The sequence below is a fragment of the Somniosus microcephalus genome, chromosome 14 (genome assembly GCF_052327205.1).
Source record: "Somniosus microcephalus isolate GS21.2 chromosome 14, FLI_Smic_1.0, whole genome shotgun sequence".
Classification (NCBI taxonomy): Eukaryota; Metazoa; Chordata; class Chondrichthyes; order Squaliformes; family Somniosidae; genus Somniosus; species Somniosus microcephalus.
The window spans coordinates 89,121,392-89,138,605 of record NC_141000.1 but is presented as its reverse complement, the minus strand read 5'-3'; the positions used below and the strand labels follow the sequence as shown (position 1 = coordinate 89,138,605).

General features: G+C 50.1%; 1 protein-coding gene across 1 annotated transcript; it reads right to left on the bottom strand.

The window, feature by feature from the left end:
* Nucleotides 1-146: 146 nt before the first annotated feature.
* LOC147107680 (SH2 domain-containing protein 1B) lies at nt 147-14,130 on the bottom strand. Its single transcript, XM_086006071.1, has 4 exons — nt 13,918-14,130; nt 11,444-11,507; nt 6,285-6,435; nt 147-184 (listed from the first exon to the last, which is right to left on the bottom strand). Exons 1-4 carry the CDS (start codon nt 14,061-14,063, stop codon nt 147-149), a joined length of 399 nt encoding a protein of 132 aa, XP_085862197.1. The 5' UTR covers nt 14,064-14,130.
* Between the last annotated feature and the right edge of the window lie 3,084 nt (nt 14,131-17,214).

Here is a 17,214-nt window from a genome sequence, read left to right as displayed (position 1 = left end):
GTGCAAATGCAACTATGCACTTATACACAAATTATGTCACTTTTTTTGGCAAATAAATAAATTTGCCAATTTCTTTTCTATGATGACAATGTTACTTTAAGAAAATAAAAGATTGTTCTTCTGTACCACAATTTCAGACATTTTCATTAAGGGAGAACATTTACATAGTCAGGATCATCAACTTCTGCAAAAGAAAAGAAAAATGAATAACAAAATATGGAATTGTATTGAAAGAGTGTTTAAATCATTTAAAGGTTACTTTTACCTAATTTCTGGCAACACTGTTTTTTGTTCCTACTTTATTCTGTTTTCATTCTCCTTTTTAGGTCTCTGCAATCCATGCCACTTGCAACAGCTCAGAGGGTAGGAACGCATTAATGTCAATGCAATGTGTACCCAGTTGAAAGGAGATGCCTCAAAGCAGCTCAAGTGATGCATCTGATATTATTCCCTCCAGTAATTTATTAATAACATAAATTCCTCCAAAAAAATCAATAAAGCTCTGGCAAAAGAAGGAGGATAAAAGAATGAGAAGTCTGGCAGTGACTGCAAGAGAAGTACTCAATAATGCCATCAGCTTATAGCATACTAGCTGGGGGGGCCCCCGCGTTGCCAGGGCTGTTTTGGGCCGGGCGGTTTAAATCGAGTCCCAGGCTTTCGGGCCTGTCTCTGTGTCCCTCTGTGAATCTGCTGCCGGGCAACATTTTAAATCGAGTCCCAGGCTTTCGGGCCTGTCTCTGTGTCCCTCTGTGAATCTGCTGCCGGGCAACATTTCTACCTTTTAATACCTTGCAAGATGAAAGTGAAAGTACTTATAAAACGTTTTTGGTAAATCTTGTTAGTTATTTTTAAAAGAAATACTAACTTTTTCGAAGCTGGATTAGCAGATTTTGAGCTGGAAGTAGTTGAAGCAATGGCTGCCAGATCCCTGAGATGAAAACGATTAGTCCCGCCCACACACATACCGATTGGCCAACCATCAGGTGACTGAACTGCAGGATTGGTCAATCATGACGGCACAGGATTGGTCGACCTTGACGTCAGTCAATCAATGCTATTTAGCAGATAATGAGTTTAATTTTGAAGGTTTTTTGTATAACGCACGAACAATTTTTGTCCGACCAAAAAGTAAATACACTTACGACCGTCCTGGAACGGTAAGCTTTCTTTGGACATAACGCACGTGTAGGTACGCTCTATAACTTTCGAGTGTATAGCCGGACAGACACACACCGAAGGACAGACAGACAGACAGATCGACAGACACAGACAGACAGACAGACAGACAGATGTATCCTTTTATATATATAGATAGATAGATTAGCTGGAGTGCCCGGCGGTGCTGGGGCTTTTTCGAGGGCATGTTGTTGTTGGAAGAGAGAGAGCAATTGGGGGTAAGAGAGAGAGCGACTGGGGGGGAAGAGAGAGAGTGACTGGGGGGGAAGAGGGGGGGAAGAGAGAGTGCGACTGGGGGGGAAGAGAGAGTGCGACTGGGGGGGAAGAGAGAGAGCGACTGGGGGGGAAGAGAGAGAGCGACTGGGGGGAAGAGAGAGAGCGACTGGGGGGAAGAGAGAGAGCGACGGGGAAGAGAGAGAGCGACTGGGGGGAAGAGAGACAGCGACTGGGGGGAAGAGTGAGAGCGACTGGGGGGAAGAGAGAGAGCGACTGGGGGGAAGAGAGAGCGACTGGGGGGGAAGAGAGAGAGCGACTGGGGGGAAGAGAGAGAGCGACTGAGGGGAAGAGAGAGAGCGACTGGGGGAAGGGGGGAAAAGGGGGAGGCGGGGGAGGAAAGGGGGAGGGGAGGGGGAGGAAAGGGGGAAGAGGGGAGGAAAGGGGGAGGGGGAGGAAAGGGGGAGGGGGGGAGGAAAGGGGGAGGGGGGAGGAAAGGGGGAGGGGTGGAGGGAAGGGAGAGGGGGGAGGAAAGGGGGAGGGAAGGGGGGAGGAGAGGGGGAGGAAAGGGGGAGGGGAGGGGGAGGAAAGGGGGAGGGGGAGGAAAGGGGGAGGGGAGGGGCGGAGGGGAGGGGGGGACGAAAGGGGGAGGGGAGGTGGGGAGGAAAGGGGGAGGGGAGGAAAGGGGGAGGGGAGGGGGAGGAAAGGGGGAGGGGGAGGAAAGGAAAGGGGGAGGGGGGAGGAAAGGGGGAGGGGAGGGGGGAGGAAAGGGGGGAGGAAAGGAAGGGGGGAGGGGGGAGGAAAGGGGGAGGGGGAGAGGGGGAGGAAAGGGGGAGGGGGGAAGGAAAGGGGAAGGAAATGGGGAGGGGGAGGAAAGGGGGAGGGGAGGGGGGAAGGAAAGGGGGAGGGGGAGGGGGAGGAAAGGGGACGGGGAGGAAATGGGGAGGGGGAGGAAAGGGGAGGGGGGGTGGAAAGGGGGGGAGGAAAGGGGAGGAAAGGGGGGGAGGAAAGGGGGAGGAAAGGGGGAAGAAGGGGGAGGGGGAAGAAGGGGGAGGGGGAAGAAGGGGGAGGGGGAGGGGGGAGGGGGAAGAAGGGGGGAGGAAAGGGGGAGGGGGTTGGAAAGGCAGAGGGGGTGGAAAGGGGGAGGGGTGCAAAGGGGGGAGGAAAGGGGGAGGGGGGAGGAAAGGGGGAAGAAGGGGGAGGGGAAGAAGGGGAGGAAGGGGGAGAAGAGGGGGAGGGGGGAGGGGGGAAGAAGGGGGAGGGGGAGGGGGAAGAAGGGGGAGGGGGAGGGGGAAGAAGGGGGAGGGGGAGGGGGAAGAAGGGGGAGGGGGAAGAAGGGGGAGGGGAAGGGGGGAAGAAGGGAGGGGGAAGGAGGGGGAGGGGGGAAGAACGGGGGAGGAAAGGGGGAGGGGGTGGAAAGGCAGAGGGGGTGGAAAGGGGAGGGGGTGAAAGGGGGGGAGGAAAGGAAAGGGGGAAGAAGGGGGAGGGGGAAGAAGGGGGAGGGGGGAGGGGGGAAGAAGGGGGAGGGGGGAAGAAGGGGGAGGGGGAGGGGGAGGGGGGAAGAAGGGGGAGGGGGAGGGGGAGGGGGGAAGAAGGGGGAGGGGGAAGAAGGGGGGGAAGAAGGGGGGGAAGAAGGGGGAGGGGGGAAGAAGGGGGAGGGGGGAAGAAGGGGAGGGGGGAAGAAGGGGAGGGGGAGGGGGGAGGAGGGGGAGAGGGGGAAGGAGGGGGAGGGGAGACGGGGGAGGAGGGGGAGAGAGGGGGAGGGGTAGTCCATGAGCCCCGCCCCCCGATGTCCGAGCCCCGCCCTCCCAAGGCCCGATCTCACGAGGCCCGATCTTCCGAGCTCCGCGCCCCGCCCCCCGATCTCCCGAGCGCCGATCTCCCGAGCCCGATCTCCCGAGCCCCGCCCCCCTCCCGATCTCCTGAGGCTCGCCCCCCCCCCGATCTCCCGAGGCCCGATCTCCCGAGCCCCGCCCCCCGCCCGAGCCGGCTTCAAGAGCAGAGAGAGAGGCGCCGCCGCGCAACCTACCGCGTGAGGCCCGGCCGGACTCAAGTTGCGCGCGCTGACTCCTGCCCCACCCGCCTTTACTAAGATGGCGGCGGTGGCGACGCTCGGCTCAGGCCCGCCCCCTCCAGCCTTCACAAAGATGGCGGCGATCGCGAGCCGCTTGTTCAGCGCGACGGGAGGTGACTAGCTCGGGCGTGGCTGGGCAACAGAGGCCCACGCTTACAGGCCTAGAAAAACGGTTGTTTTTTTGATTGGTTGTGAAAGGTAGGAAAATTCTAGATGTTAGAGAAAAGATTTACAAATTAATTAACTTTTTTGAAAAACTATTTGTGTTTTAAAAGCAACTTTTTTTTTGCTGGAAATGTAGATTTGAAAAGAAACACGCAGAAAGCGGGGAAAAAGAAATGAAAAGTTTGGAATCAAGATGGCGGTGACTCACCTCGGTTCAGAACGATAAGGCCCGCCCACATATGCACCGATTGGTCGACCGTCAGGTCACCGAAGTGTAGGATTGGTCAATCGTCCCGTCACTTGACTCTAGGAGTGCCCGCCCGCCCGCGCCAGGAACCGCCCCCACCACGCAGCGATTGGTCGACCGTCGGGTCGCTCGACCGTACGATTGGTCGACCTCGACGTCACTCGATGCTAATGAGCGGATAATGAGATGCTAATGAGCGGAATTTTGAATGTTTTTTGGATACCACGGGCGCAATTTTTGTCTCGCCGAAACCGTAAATACGCTTACGACCGTTCCGGAATCGTAAGCTTTCTTTTGATGTAACGCACGTGTAGGTACGCTCTATAACTTTAGAGTGTATAGTCGGACAGACACACACCGAAGGACAGACAGACCGACAGACAGACAGACAGACAGATGTATCCTTTTAGATAGATAGATAGATAGATAGATCGATAGATAGATATAGATTGATAGACTAGCTGGAGTGCCCGGCGGTGCCGAGGCTTTTTCGAGGGCATGTTGTTGTTTGAAGAGAGAGAGCGACTGGGGGGGAAGAGAGAGAGCGACTGGGGTGGAAGAGAGAGAGCGACTGGGGGGGGGGGGAAGAGAGAGAGCGACTGGGGGGAAGAGAGAGAGCGACTGGGGGGGGGAAGAGAGAGAGCGACTGGGGGGGGGAAGAGAGAGAGCGACTGGGGGGAAGAGAGAAAGTGACTGGGGGAAGAGAGAGAGTGACGGGGGAAGAGAGAGAGCGACTGGGGGGAAGAGAGAGAGCGACTGGGGGAAGAGAGAGCGACTGGGGGAAGAGAGAGCGACTGGAGGGTAGAGAGAGAGCGACTGGGGGAGGGGAGGGGGGAAGGAGGAGGTGGGGGGGAAAGGGGGAGGGGGAAGAAGGGGGAGGGGGGAGAAGGGGGAGGGAGAAGGGAGGGGGAGGAAGGGGAGGGGGAGGAAGGGGAGGGGGGAAGAAGGGGAGGGGGAAGGGGGGGAAGAAGGGGGAGGGGGGAAGGGGTAGAAGGGGGAGGGGGAAGGCGGGGGGAGGTGGAAGAAGGTGGAGGGGGGAAGAGGGGAGAGGGGGAGGGGGAGAAGGGGGGAGGGGGGGAAGAAGGGGAGGGGGAAGAAGAGGGGGAGGGGGAGGGGGGGAAGAAGGGAGGGGGAAGAAGGGGAGGGGGAGAAGAAGGGGGAGGGGGGAGGGGTAGTGGGGAAGGAGGGGGGAGAGGGGAGAAGGGGGGGAGGGGAGTACCCCGTCCGCCCGAGCACCCCCCCGATCTCCCGAGGCTCGCTCCCCCGATCTCCGAGGCTGCCACCCCCCCCGATCTCCCGAGGCCCGCCCCCCCGATCTCCCGAGGCCCGCCCCCCCGATCTCCCGAGACCCGCCCCCCCCGATCTCCGAGGCCCGCCCCCTCCCCGATCTCCCGAGGCCGCCCCCCGATCTCCCGAGGCCCGCCCCCGATCTCCCGAGGCCCGCCCTCCCCCCGATCTCCCGAGGCCCACCCCCCCCGATCTCCCGAGGCCCGCCCCCCCCGATCTCCCGAGGCCCGCCCCCCCCGATCTCCAGAGGCCCGCCCCCCCCGATCTCCCAAGGCCAGGCCCCACCCCGATCTCCCGAGGCCCCCCCGATCTCCCAAGGCCCCCCCGATCTCCCGAGGCCCGCCCCCGCCCCTGACCTCCAGCCTTCACAAAGGTGGCGGCGATCGGGGCCGCTTGTTGACTGGGGCCGGGAGATGCCTAGCTCGGGCGTGGGTGCGGAGGAGGAGGCGAGGCTTCGAGGCCTACAAAAACGGTGAAAGGTAGGAAAGTTATAGAGGTTAGAGAAAAGATGTACAAATTAATTAACTTTTTTTAAAAACAATTTGTGTTTTAAAAGCAACTTTTTTTTTTGCTGGAAATGTATATTGAAAAGAAAGACGCAGAAAGCAGGAAAAAGAATGGAAGCAAGATGGCGGCTACTCACATCGGTTCAGAACGATAAGGCCCGCCCACACACGCACCGATTGGTCGACCGTCAGGTCACCAAAGCGTAGGATTGGTCAATCGTCCCGTCACTCGACTGTAGGAGGGCCCACCCGCATGCGCCAGGAACCCGGCGTACGATTGGTCGACCTCGACGTCACTCTCTTGCTAATGAGCGGATAATGAGATGCTAATGAGCGGAATTTTGAACGTTTTTTGGATACCGCGGGCGCAATTTTTGTCCGGCCGAAACGTAAATACGCTTACGACCGTTTTGGAATGGTAAGCTTTCTTTTGATGTAACGCACGCGTAGGTACGCTCTATAACTTTCGAGTGTATAGCCGGACAGACACACACCGAAGGACAGACAGACAGACAGATAGACAGACAGACAGACAGATGTATCCGTTTATATATATAGATATAGAAACTGGGATAAAAAAAAGCACTAACAAAAGTATTGGAAGATCTCTACATACCTTCATAAGTATTATCTTGGTCCTCGCTCTTAGCTTTGCTTTTTTCCAGAGGACATTGTAATTGAATGACTAGACCTCTGCCAGGTTTTTTATAGTAAGCAATTAAATCAGCCAGACTTTTGAAGAACTTTTCTTTAACTCCATATCCAGCCTGTACAATGAAAATAACAATGCATCCTATTAAAAACCAGTACAAGCCATTCATGTTCACTGAATAGTCAACTTATCAGACTGTTATTCACATACTAGGAACTACAGCTAACATGGCTTTGTATTGAAATAATACATTAGGTTCCCTATATAAGCTTCCCAACCTTTTTATGCCTCTTTCACGAGTAGGAAACTCACATAATGACTCCCCCTACCTTGTTAAAAAAAAAGCCTTCATACAGTTCATCCTTTATAAAATGTTTTCCTTATATATAATGGCCCAGAAATTGGGGTCTCCACGGGTGAGTACGCACGGGGTACTCACCCGTAGGCCCAATGGAAGTGCCGGTTTCCTGCATGCACTGTGCATGCGCGGGAAACCGGCACTTCCGTTCCCCTGAAAGAAGGGGTTCAGAGTTCGAACGCGTGCGCGGGAGAGGCTGCATGCGCGTATCAAACTTACGTTTTTTTTACAGGTTTTCCCGGGAAGGTAAGTCGCCAGAAGTTAGACATGTAAAAAGCAGTCGTAAGGCCTGCTTTTTACAAGCTAAGTGGTGAATTAATTAAAATTAAAACATTTTTTCCACAGGTTTATTATTTTTAAATATTTTAAAGAAAGGTAAGTTTATTTTTAGCTCAGTTAGAAATTAAATTATTTTTTTCAAAAATTTAAATTATTGTTTAAAATAGTTATTTCATGTAATTTATAGTTTATTTTAAAAATGTGATTTAAAAAAAAAATTATTTGAAGATTTAGTGATGTTTTGGGGCCTGTCGTATTTCCAATTTTTGACAGCTCTTCCGGTCAAACTTATGAATGGAGCATTCCCTGCTCCGATTGGCTCCCCATGGCCCACGTGATCCCAGGGGACACATCGAACTAACTGCGCCCCTGGGATACGCAAGTACTGCGCGCCAGCAGCTGGAGCAGGCCCAGGATCGGAATTCCACGGGGGCCCACAGCTCAACGGCCGGTGCGCAAGGTAAGTGCAGGTCGGGGGCGTACACCCGCGGGAAGCCCCCGACCCGAATTTCTGGGCCAATAAAGAAAGTATTACATTCTACTTGTCGCTATTTCAAGGCTCATTTACATTTATTCAGTGAATGCTTGTTCAGGTGAGGGATCTCAGTGATGGGAAACAGTATGGCCGGAATTTTCCCAGGGGGGGTCAGCGGGTGGGCTCGGTGGCAGGTCGGGTGGGAAAGTGTTTTTTCTTGACAACGGGGCGGGAACCCACTGGCAACGCGCAGTCACGCGCCTTTCCCAATGTCAGGTCTCTCAGCGCTTTATACTGTCTCACCTTGGTCCTCAGAATCCCACCACGATCAGCAGCACCAGGCACACCAGCAGCAACAACAACAACACCAACCTTCTCCGCAATCACCTGATGCTGCACAGGACAGAGGACATCAGCACCCGACCACATTGCTGCCCGTGAGGCCAGGGATGGCCTCACCATGGCCAGATTTACTTCACTTGACGCTGTACACCCTGGCTGCCACATGATGCACCAGGTTGGCACCACCCCACATCAACACCATAAAGCATTCCTACAATATCCAAGCCATTCCTTTCACACTCATCACCATTGCGGGGGGTACCGTTATGTCTCACCATTCACTGCAACTCATTAAGCCATTTCCAAAGGTGCACACAAATCTGTCCAAGAACGCAAACTGTTGAAAATAAAGGTTTTAATGTTTGACACCACATAAATAGAAACTTTACATGAACATTGGATAAAACACCCAAGTGGCTACCCTTGTGTTTTGTTAGTTGGTATGATTGCACTAGGATGAGAGTGAGCGTAAGGGGTGGCTAGTGAGATGGGGATGTGATAATGTAGATAGTGAGGGATGGGTGGAGGTGCAAGGTAACTTGGTGAGTAAGGATGTGCAGGGGTAGGGTAGGGAAGGCAGAGTGATGGGGATGTGATGAGAGGCATAGCAGGATGAGGTTGAGTGTGGCTTTGTACTAACGTTTCATGATCTAATGAGATCATTGAAACATTTGCACCATTGCACCCAGGTCCTCCAGATGACATCCCTGCTTGTAACCTCCTCTGTAATGTGCAACCAGGCTGTGTTGGTGTCCTGGGGAGGTGTCTTCCACCCATAGGAAGGGAAGAGGACCTCCCTGTGAGCGTGCATGGGAGAACATGGGTGCAGCCCTGCACCTCTGTGCAGTCATTGTCAGTGTTTGCAGCACTTCAGTGCTGTAGAACACTGAATCCAATCCATGACAAGGCCTTCGACAACGTGGACCACTTTCCATACCTCGGGAGCCTACTGTCAACAAGGGCAGACGTCGACGACGAAGTCCAACACCGCCTTCAGTGTGCCAGTGCAGCCTTCGGTCGCCTGAGGAAGAGAGTGTTTGAAGACCAGGACCTCAAACCCGGCACTAAGTTCATGATCTACAGAGCAGCAGTGATACCAGCCTTGTTGTATGCCTCAGAGACATGGACCATGTACAGCAGGCACCTCAAAGCACTGGAGAGGTACCACCAACGCTGCCTCTGCAAGATCCTGCAAATCCATTGGCAGGATAGGCGCACCGACGTCAGTGTTCTCACTCAGGCCAACATCCCCAGCATCGAAGCTTTGACCACGCTCAATCAGCTCCGATGGACGGGTCACATTGTCTGCATGCCCGATATGAGACTCCCAAAACAAGCGCTCTACTCAGAGCTCCGGCACGGCAAGAGAGTCCCAGGTGGGCAGAGGAAACGCTTCAAGGACACCCTCAAAGCCTCCTTGAAAAAGTGTAACATCCCCATCGACACCTGGGAATCCCTGGCCCAAGACTGCACAAAGTGGAGGAGAAGCATCCGGGAAGGCGCCGAACACCTCGAATCTCTTCGCCAGGAGCAAGCGGAAGCCAAGCGCAGGCAGCGCAAGGAGCGCACGTCAACCCAAGCACCCCACCCACCCGCCCCTTCAACCACCGTCTTCCCCACCTGTGACAGAGACTGTAGGTCCCGCATTGGACTCATCAGTCACCTGCGAACTCATTTTTAATGTGGAAGCAAGTCCTCCTCGGTTCCGAGGGACTGCCTAAGAAGAAGAAGAAGAACACTGACAGCACTAATGTCAAAATACAGTTGGCCATGGTCCCTTAAGGAACCCAGTTGATGATGCGTCATGAAATGACGCCGCCAGACCCGCTTCCTCTAATTGGACCAGGAAATGCGCTGGGCGGGCTTAACATGCCCTATCAGGGGAAAATCATTCTACACAGTGGGATGGAGCCAGCAGCGGGGTCGGGACCCACCACCGATGTCGCCCGCCCCAGACCCTGCCCACAGTAATAATATCCAGTAATAATAATATGCAGCTCTCCTAATTTAGGTACAGTTTGGTGCTATGGGTCCACACCCACTAGGATTTCAATTAAAACTCAATTAATTTTGCATTGTACTCTTGCAGCAGGCTAATAGATTGTAGTCCATCAGTCCGGTCTGTAGTTTAGTCCATGTCTTAGAGGTTAAAGGACAGTGTACTATGCACTGTACCACCCACTGTACATAATCTAACATTAGTTTGAGACCAATAGTTTACACTTTAAGACAAGAGAATAGATCTGATCAGCTGAATCCTGAGTACTGATGATACAATACACAAATTTGAGCCTAACCACCAGCTCCAACTAGACATGCTACATTTCTGTCCTCTGGAGAAGGTTTGTTAGAGTGCCAAACAGGGAGGATTTCCCTCCAACCCCCCACACACTTGCATATATACATAAGCTAAAGACAAAGATGCACAGATGTATAGATGGATGAATAGAGACCAAATGTAAATACTTATGAGTGACATATATCTTAGATGTTCAACACCACATAGCATCTGTGGTTTGACATCTGACAATTCAACGAAGTTTAAATATAAATAATAGCAAAATACTGCGGATGCTGGAAATCCGAAATAACAACAGAAAACGCTGGAAAAACTCAGCAGGCCAGGCAACATCCGTGGAGAGAGAAACAGAGTTAACGTTTCAGGTCGAAGGCCCTTCATCAGGACTGAGAAAAAAAAGCAGGAAATGAAACAGATTAAGAAGCAAGTAGGGGGCTGGGAAATGGGGGAGGGGATGAAAGAACAAAAGGGAAGGTCTGGGAGGGGTGAGGAGACATTTAGAGATATTCAAGTCTCTTTACTTGTCCTATTACTATCTCGTCTCGCCTTGAATATCTCTTAATGTCTCCTCACCCCTCCCAGACCTTCCCTTTTGTTCTTTCATCCCCTCCCCCATTTCCCAGCCCCCTAACTTGCTTCTTAATCTGTTTCATTTCCTGCTTTTTTTTCTCAGTTCTGACGAAGGGTCTTCGACCTGAAACGTTGACTCTGTTTCTCTCCACGGATATTGCCTGGCCTGCTGAGTTTTTCCAGCGTTTTCTGTTGTTATTTTAAATATAAACAAGCCTGACTACATTATGTTGTTTCAGTAGTAAAAAAGTTCCAATTTTAAAGTGTACCAAACATAAACTGTACAAATCTATATCTAAATATTTTTATCTATTGCTGAATAAAATGAAAATGCAAAATTAATTTATTACATTTATTGTTTTTATTACATTAGCTCTTCAATATTTAGGGAGAGTGACTCAGAGCCAATTTAGTGAACTGATCACAAAACTATCATCCTTACAGCTGGAGAAGCAACTGGTTCAGAAACCAGATTCTAAAGAATACGATCACATGGATAAAGCAGGCACATTGATATAAATGCGACCAGGAATGCCTCTGTAATCCTTTAACACAAGGGACTAGATTTCATTTATGTGCACGGGCAGCTATTTGCAGTAGTCGGTGAAATGTCGTGAGCCTGAGCTCAAAAGGGTAGCCTTGATCTCCTTGGAGCTAACTTTGCACCTCAAGTGCATTTTGGGTGATTCTGGTGAACAATCCGAAAATTGTCTCTCATGTCTTTTAAAAATCATTTTCTGTGCTAGATAATATAATGAAAAGCACTGTGGCAGATCAAATAGCTTTAATTGCATTCTTACCTGAACCACAAAACGTCCTTGATGGTTTTTTAAAATTCTGTAAGTGTATACAGTTCTCTTAAAGCTAAAAAGAATGAAAGATATTGTCTGAGTATCATTGCACCATATTGATTACCAAACTGCAAAATAAGCTCCATAATAGAACTGGTGTTGGGTGAATTGTATCACCCGTACAGAGATATCCTTTTGTACTTGGAAATTGTAAGAGACCATTAACATTACTCGGCAGAAATTGCTGCCTGAGACTCTGCTGTAAGTGCAGAGTTTCATTAGATACAAGCGCAGGCGGGATATAGGGTGGCAAAACCATTGCCCTTATTCTACACCCCACACAGTGACCATACGTCCCCGTTTTCCGGGGACAGTTCCCAGGTGAGGTGCTGTGTCTTCGGGCAAACAATGTCCCTGGAAGAGTGCCTGGTTCACAAACTCATCCCCGAGGTACCCCTGGGCAGTGAGTGTACCCCCCAGAGCTGTCAGTTTGTGGCTCTAAGGCTAAATTAAACAACAACTTGTACAATGGCCAGAGTGACTCACTGCGCATGCGCGACTGGATGCTCTTTCTGCACATGTGCCGGTTGTTGTTTGAGTTTCCAGCTGGGCTTGTGCTGCTGGATTGTCGGCACCGGAAGTGCCTGGGAGCATGGCAACCGGAGTGGGTAAGGGAGAGGCCACAGGGAAGGGCCCAGTCACAGGGGGAAGGGCAGGCGGGCTAATCCTAGACATGTAGGGGGGAGGGTCAGGTGTAACCTCAGTCACTGGGAGGGAGGGGTCAGATGTAACCTCAGTCACGGGGGGTGGGGGATGTCGGGATCAGGTGTGACCTCAGTCACTGGGAGGGAGGGGTCAGGTGTGACCTCAGTCACTGGGAGGGAGGGGTCAGGTGTGACCTGTCACTGGGAGGGAGGGGTCAGGTGTGACCTCAGTCACTGGGAGGGAGGGGTCAGGTGTGACCTCAGTCACTGGGAGGGAGGGGTCAGGTGTGACCTCAGTCACTGGGAGGGAGGGGTCAGGTGTGACCTCAGTCACTGGGAGGGAGGGGTCAGGTGTGACCTCAGTCACTGGGAGGGAGGGGTCAGGTGTGACCTCAGTCACTGGGAGGGAGGGGTCAGGTGTGACCTCAGTCATCGGCAAAGGGGGGGGCGGAGTCAAGGGTCTGAATGCGCTTCAATAGTGTGATGTCACATCCACGGTAGTTATGTGCACATTTGTTTTACATTTGTAGTGTTTATGTGCAACTGTTAAATTGTAGGCTGCTAAAAAAAATTGCCTCGCTGCATTGCGCAACCTACATTTTCCGTCCTGGCTGCTTTGCTGTGCTCCCACCCTGTGTGACCCCAGATTCAGTTTAGAAAATATGGTCACCCTAGCCTAGTGAGTCTCTACACCACCAACAGAGTCTCACAATTTCTACCATTACAAGTTTATGCTAACCTTGTGTCATGTAAATCCAGATTTGAGGCCCCACCTGGCTCAAGAATGAATTGGAATGAGATTTTCTCATCCAAGAGTCTGAAATCTTTGCTTCAGTATCAAGTGAGGTCTGACTCCAGACCTAGGCCACATTTACACGATAACGTTAGTGAAACCACTTTGTCCCAACACTACAGCTTAAATATAGCCTAAAATTCTTAAGCTCCGGCATCCCATAAACCCCTTGCAGCCATTATAAATTCTCACCTGACTCATACTGCAGCCTTAAGCCATTCACACTACAAGCCTGATAATGAGTGCCTGTTGTGGATTTTTTTCAGACTAACAGACTTCCTTCCCCTAAATGTATACAGCATTCACCACCATCATCACACACTAATTTACACTTCCACACAAAAGCATTTCCACCAAAGAACATTAGTAATAATTGCAACAAAATATATTTTAAAGTCTATCATTTCAAAAAAAAGAATAGTTGATCGGAATGAGTATGATTTATTTGCTCTTTTAAAGCAGTCTGATATAATTCACTGTATTATCAACTCTCAATCTCCACCAGCATCATTAATAAATTTATGTTGAAGTAAAATGAATCCTAGAGGAAACACAAAATAGAAACTTCAGTCCACTTACTTATTAATTAATTCTAAGGAATAGAATTGTTACGCAACTAAGATACAAGTAATTAAAAAGTGACAGTAACAGAGAGTGACAGTAATAGAGCAGAAAGATCCCAGGTTTGATCCCCAATGCTGAATTAGCTGGTCTCAGCTGGGGTGTTGGTATGGGTACTACACTTAGCCATAGTGCCCCTTTATTAGAAAGGGAAAAGTGGTTAGTGTTCTCATTCCTGATCGCTACCTAGTGTGTGTATATACATGAGTTGAGGCTTGGCCGCAGTTGTCTGACCCCATTTGGAAATTTATAGCCATCAGATGCTTTGCTGAAAGAAATCTTTTGACTATTTATGTTATTTTTTTGACTTTCAGTAAAAATTAGATCTGCAAACAAAACGACATGTTTATCACACCAGTACTTACTAGACACTGAGGCATAAAGCATCAGGGATCGTCTCACTCTCTCGCACTAAATAACTTCCATCTATCCCATTTGCTGCAAATAAAACTTCACAGGCCTTTTTGCTGATACTTCCATGAAAATACGGGAGTGATGTTGCGGCAGACATTTAGTCTGGCTTTTATCTCACATCTTCTCTCCGATTCTCATTTGAAATCTTGTTTCTTTGTCTTGAGAGAGCTGATGAATAAAAAGAATGAGGATGTTAGATTGTTCTATTCTTCGTAAAAAGCAAAATGAAAAACTACTAATTAAACTCAAAGTTTTGGGGATTCGGTGCAAAGCTTGAGTACGGACCACTGGATGAAATGTAGAAAACATGAGGTACTGGTTAGAGGGGTAAAGTCAAAGTAGGGAGAAATACTGAGTGGGGTGCCCCAGGGCTCAGTGTTGGGACCATTACAGTTTTTAATCTACATCAAAGACTTGAAGGGCTGGATTTTCATTCAGAAGTCAGGTTGGAGGCGGGACTACAACTTTCGGGGTTGTAGTCCCGCCTCCATCGAGATGCGGCCAATCCACGCGATCTTAACTTGATTGACCTTGTTGAGCCCGCCCAGCGGGCTTAGCAGGCCAATTAAGGGCCACCTGGCAACAGGTGATGTCACAGACTGAAATTTCATCTGTCAAGAGGTTTTGACAGATGAAATATCAGTGTTTCACAACTGTTTAAAGCTGTCAAACACTGACAGTCTTACTTCTAACATGAATCCTTCTCCACAGACTCAGTTAGAAATCTCTCCTGCACAGAAAGCTGCAGACTGTCACTTTTGATTCTGCTTTCTGCACCGGTGAGATGAGGGACTCCCCGAACCTAAAGGAAGGAAGGCTGTAAAGGTAAGAAAATGTATGTAAAACTTATTTAATCACTTTAGACACACCAAACACACTTACCTTTGCACTCATGCACACATCACTCACCTGAACACCGACATCTCGACCCCTCCAAGCCCTTCAACCCGACGGCCTGACTCCTCCAACTTGGCGTGGTTTGGAGCTGTCGGGATTCCCACACTTCAACCTTAAAAATAGGGATTAGGCTAAAAACTGCCTGTTAACTACCTGTTAACAGGCAGTTAATTGGCACTAATCCCTTCCCGCCTCGGGTAGGCGGGTCCCAGTGCGGGGCGGGTACCCACCTCCTTTGAAATTGGCATGGAGGCGGGTTGGGGGCGGGATGGGGTCAGGACCCCCGATTTCGGGAATTTAACCCCCCGCACGCCTCCAATCCCGACTCCACGGTCACAGTCTAAAGATAAGAGGTAAGCCATTTAGGACAGAGATGAGGAGGAATTTCTTCACCCAGAGAGTGGTGAACCTGTGGAATTCTCCACCACAAAAGGCAGTTGAGGCCAATTCATTAAATATATTCAAGTTGGAGTTAGATATATTTCTTAAGGCTAAAGTGATCAAGGGATATGGGGAGAAAGCAGGGACAGGGTACTGAATTTGGATGATCAGCCATGATCTCATTAAATGGCGGAGCAGGCTCGAGGGGCCAAATGGCCTGCTCCTGCTCCTATCTTCTATGTTTCTATGGAGCTGGACGCCCCCATTCTCTCTACAATTGTGGACAGTGTGCGTGGAAGGCCTGCCAGTACGTCACAGATATCCTGCTGCCCCTCAATGATAATCCTTTTCAGCGATGGCCCCCAGGGTACAGCATCTGTGTCCAGCAGAGTTTGGAGAGGGCTGTGCCCTCCAATGCGGACTCTCCACAGCTGTCCCTACCACCACTGTCTGCTCTTGCTCACTTATGAACTGTGAGTCACCAGGTGAAATCCCAACTAACTACCTAGCTGGATCCACTGAAGTGCGTCTATCTGAGCTCTTGTATGGTAAGCATGAGTCCTGTGACGGTGCATCCTCAGAAGGAATCAGCTTCTATGAGGATTAGTCGTCCGGGAGTCCACTGACTGCTGCTGTAAGCATGAATATTGCAACTAATCATTATGAAGATGATCATATTTCACTCGTGGATCACTGATATTTAATTCTGTCACCAGGTAGCTGAGAGGTCCCAATCTCTCCATCTCTGATGGTCAGGGATGCCAAAACGCCACTGATCTCCAGCCCTTCCTACTCTGCAGCTGTCAACTGGGAAATCGGTGGAGGACCACCTCCAGTCCTCTCCCTCTCCCTTGTGTTCTGCACTCTCCCCTCCTGCAACACGGGGGAAAGACCAGTACAATTATTAAAAATTATTTTAACTAGTTTTGTATCATAGAATTGTAGAAATCACAGCACAGAAGGAGGCCATTTGGTCCACCTCTGCTGGTGCCAGCTCTTCAAATGGAACTATCTACATTAATCCAATTTCTCTGCGCTTTCCCCAATTCCTTTTGCATTCTTCTTTTCAAGTACTTATCCATTTCTCTTTTAGATAGTTAGACCCAGGGTTCTGGGAGGGTGGAAAAGAAGATTTTCATCCTGAGTTTATGCCCTTTTTTATGACTTCACCAACCAGTGGAAACAAACTTTCCACTTACATGTAATTGTATTTGACACCGAGTTGAGAATCTAACCATATATCCGCTCCATCACCAAGACCACTTCCGTAACATCGCTCGACTCCGCCTCTGCGTCAGTTCTTCTGCTACTGAAACCTTCATCCATGCCTTTGTTACCTCTAGACTTGACTATTCCAACGCTCTCCTGGTCGGCCTCCCATCTTCCATCCTACATAAATTGAGCTCATCCAAAACTCTGCTGCCCGTATCCTAACTCAATTCAATTCAATTCAATTCAAATCGCTTTATTGGCATGACAAGGTACATCTTATGTTGCCAAAGCCTCGAAAAACATTCATGGTTGAACACATAAACACAGATCTATCCATACAGTGTATAAACAGATATATCCCTGAGTGTATAAATATACATTCATAATAATTTGTATGTACTCTTTTCTTATATTTAGTGGTTGTCCCTCTGTTTATGGCAAGCTGTAACATAGTGTGCCGCTAAGGTTACACAATTTCTCTCTTCCCCTAGTAGGTATGGGAGTTTTTGGTCGTCATTCAAATTTCTGAATTCCGGGCATATTTTTGTGAATTTTGGGTAGAAATTCTCCCTTATGCCCTGATATTTTCTACAAGCTGTGAGGAAGTGCATCTCTGTCTCCACCACTCCCTGACTGCAGTGAGAGCATATCCTGTCCTCTCTTGGTAGCCGGGTCTGCCTGTGTCTACCTTTTTCGATCGCCAGGCTATGTTCGCTAAGTCTGTACATTGTCAAGGTTTTTCTCAGTTTGCTATCCTT

Excerpts from the sequence above, each read along its gene's own strand:
- LOC147107680 (XM_086006071.1), bottom strand. The coding sequence starts at position 14,063 with ATGTCTGCCGCAACATCACTCCCGTATTTTCATGGAAGTATCAGCAAA. Across the intron at positions 11,508-13,917 it reads GCTTTATGCCTCAGTGTCTA|CTTTAAGAGAACTGTATACA; the intron begins GTAAGTACTGGT and ends CATTCTTTTTAG. Across the intron at positions 6,436-11,443 it reads AAGGACGTTTTGTGGTTCAG|GCTGGATATGGAGTTAAAGA; the intron begins GTAAGAATGCAA and ends TTCATTGTACAG.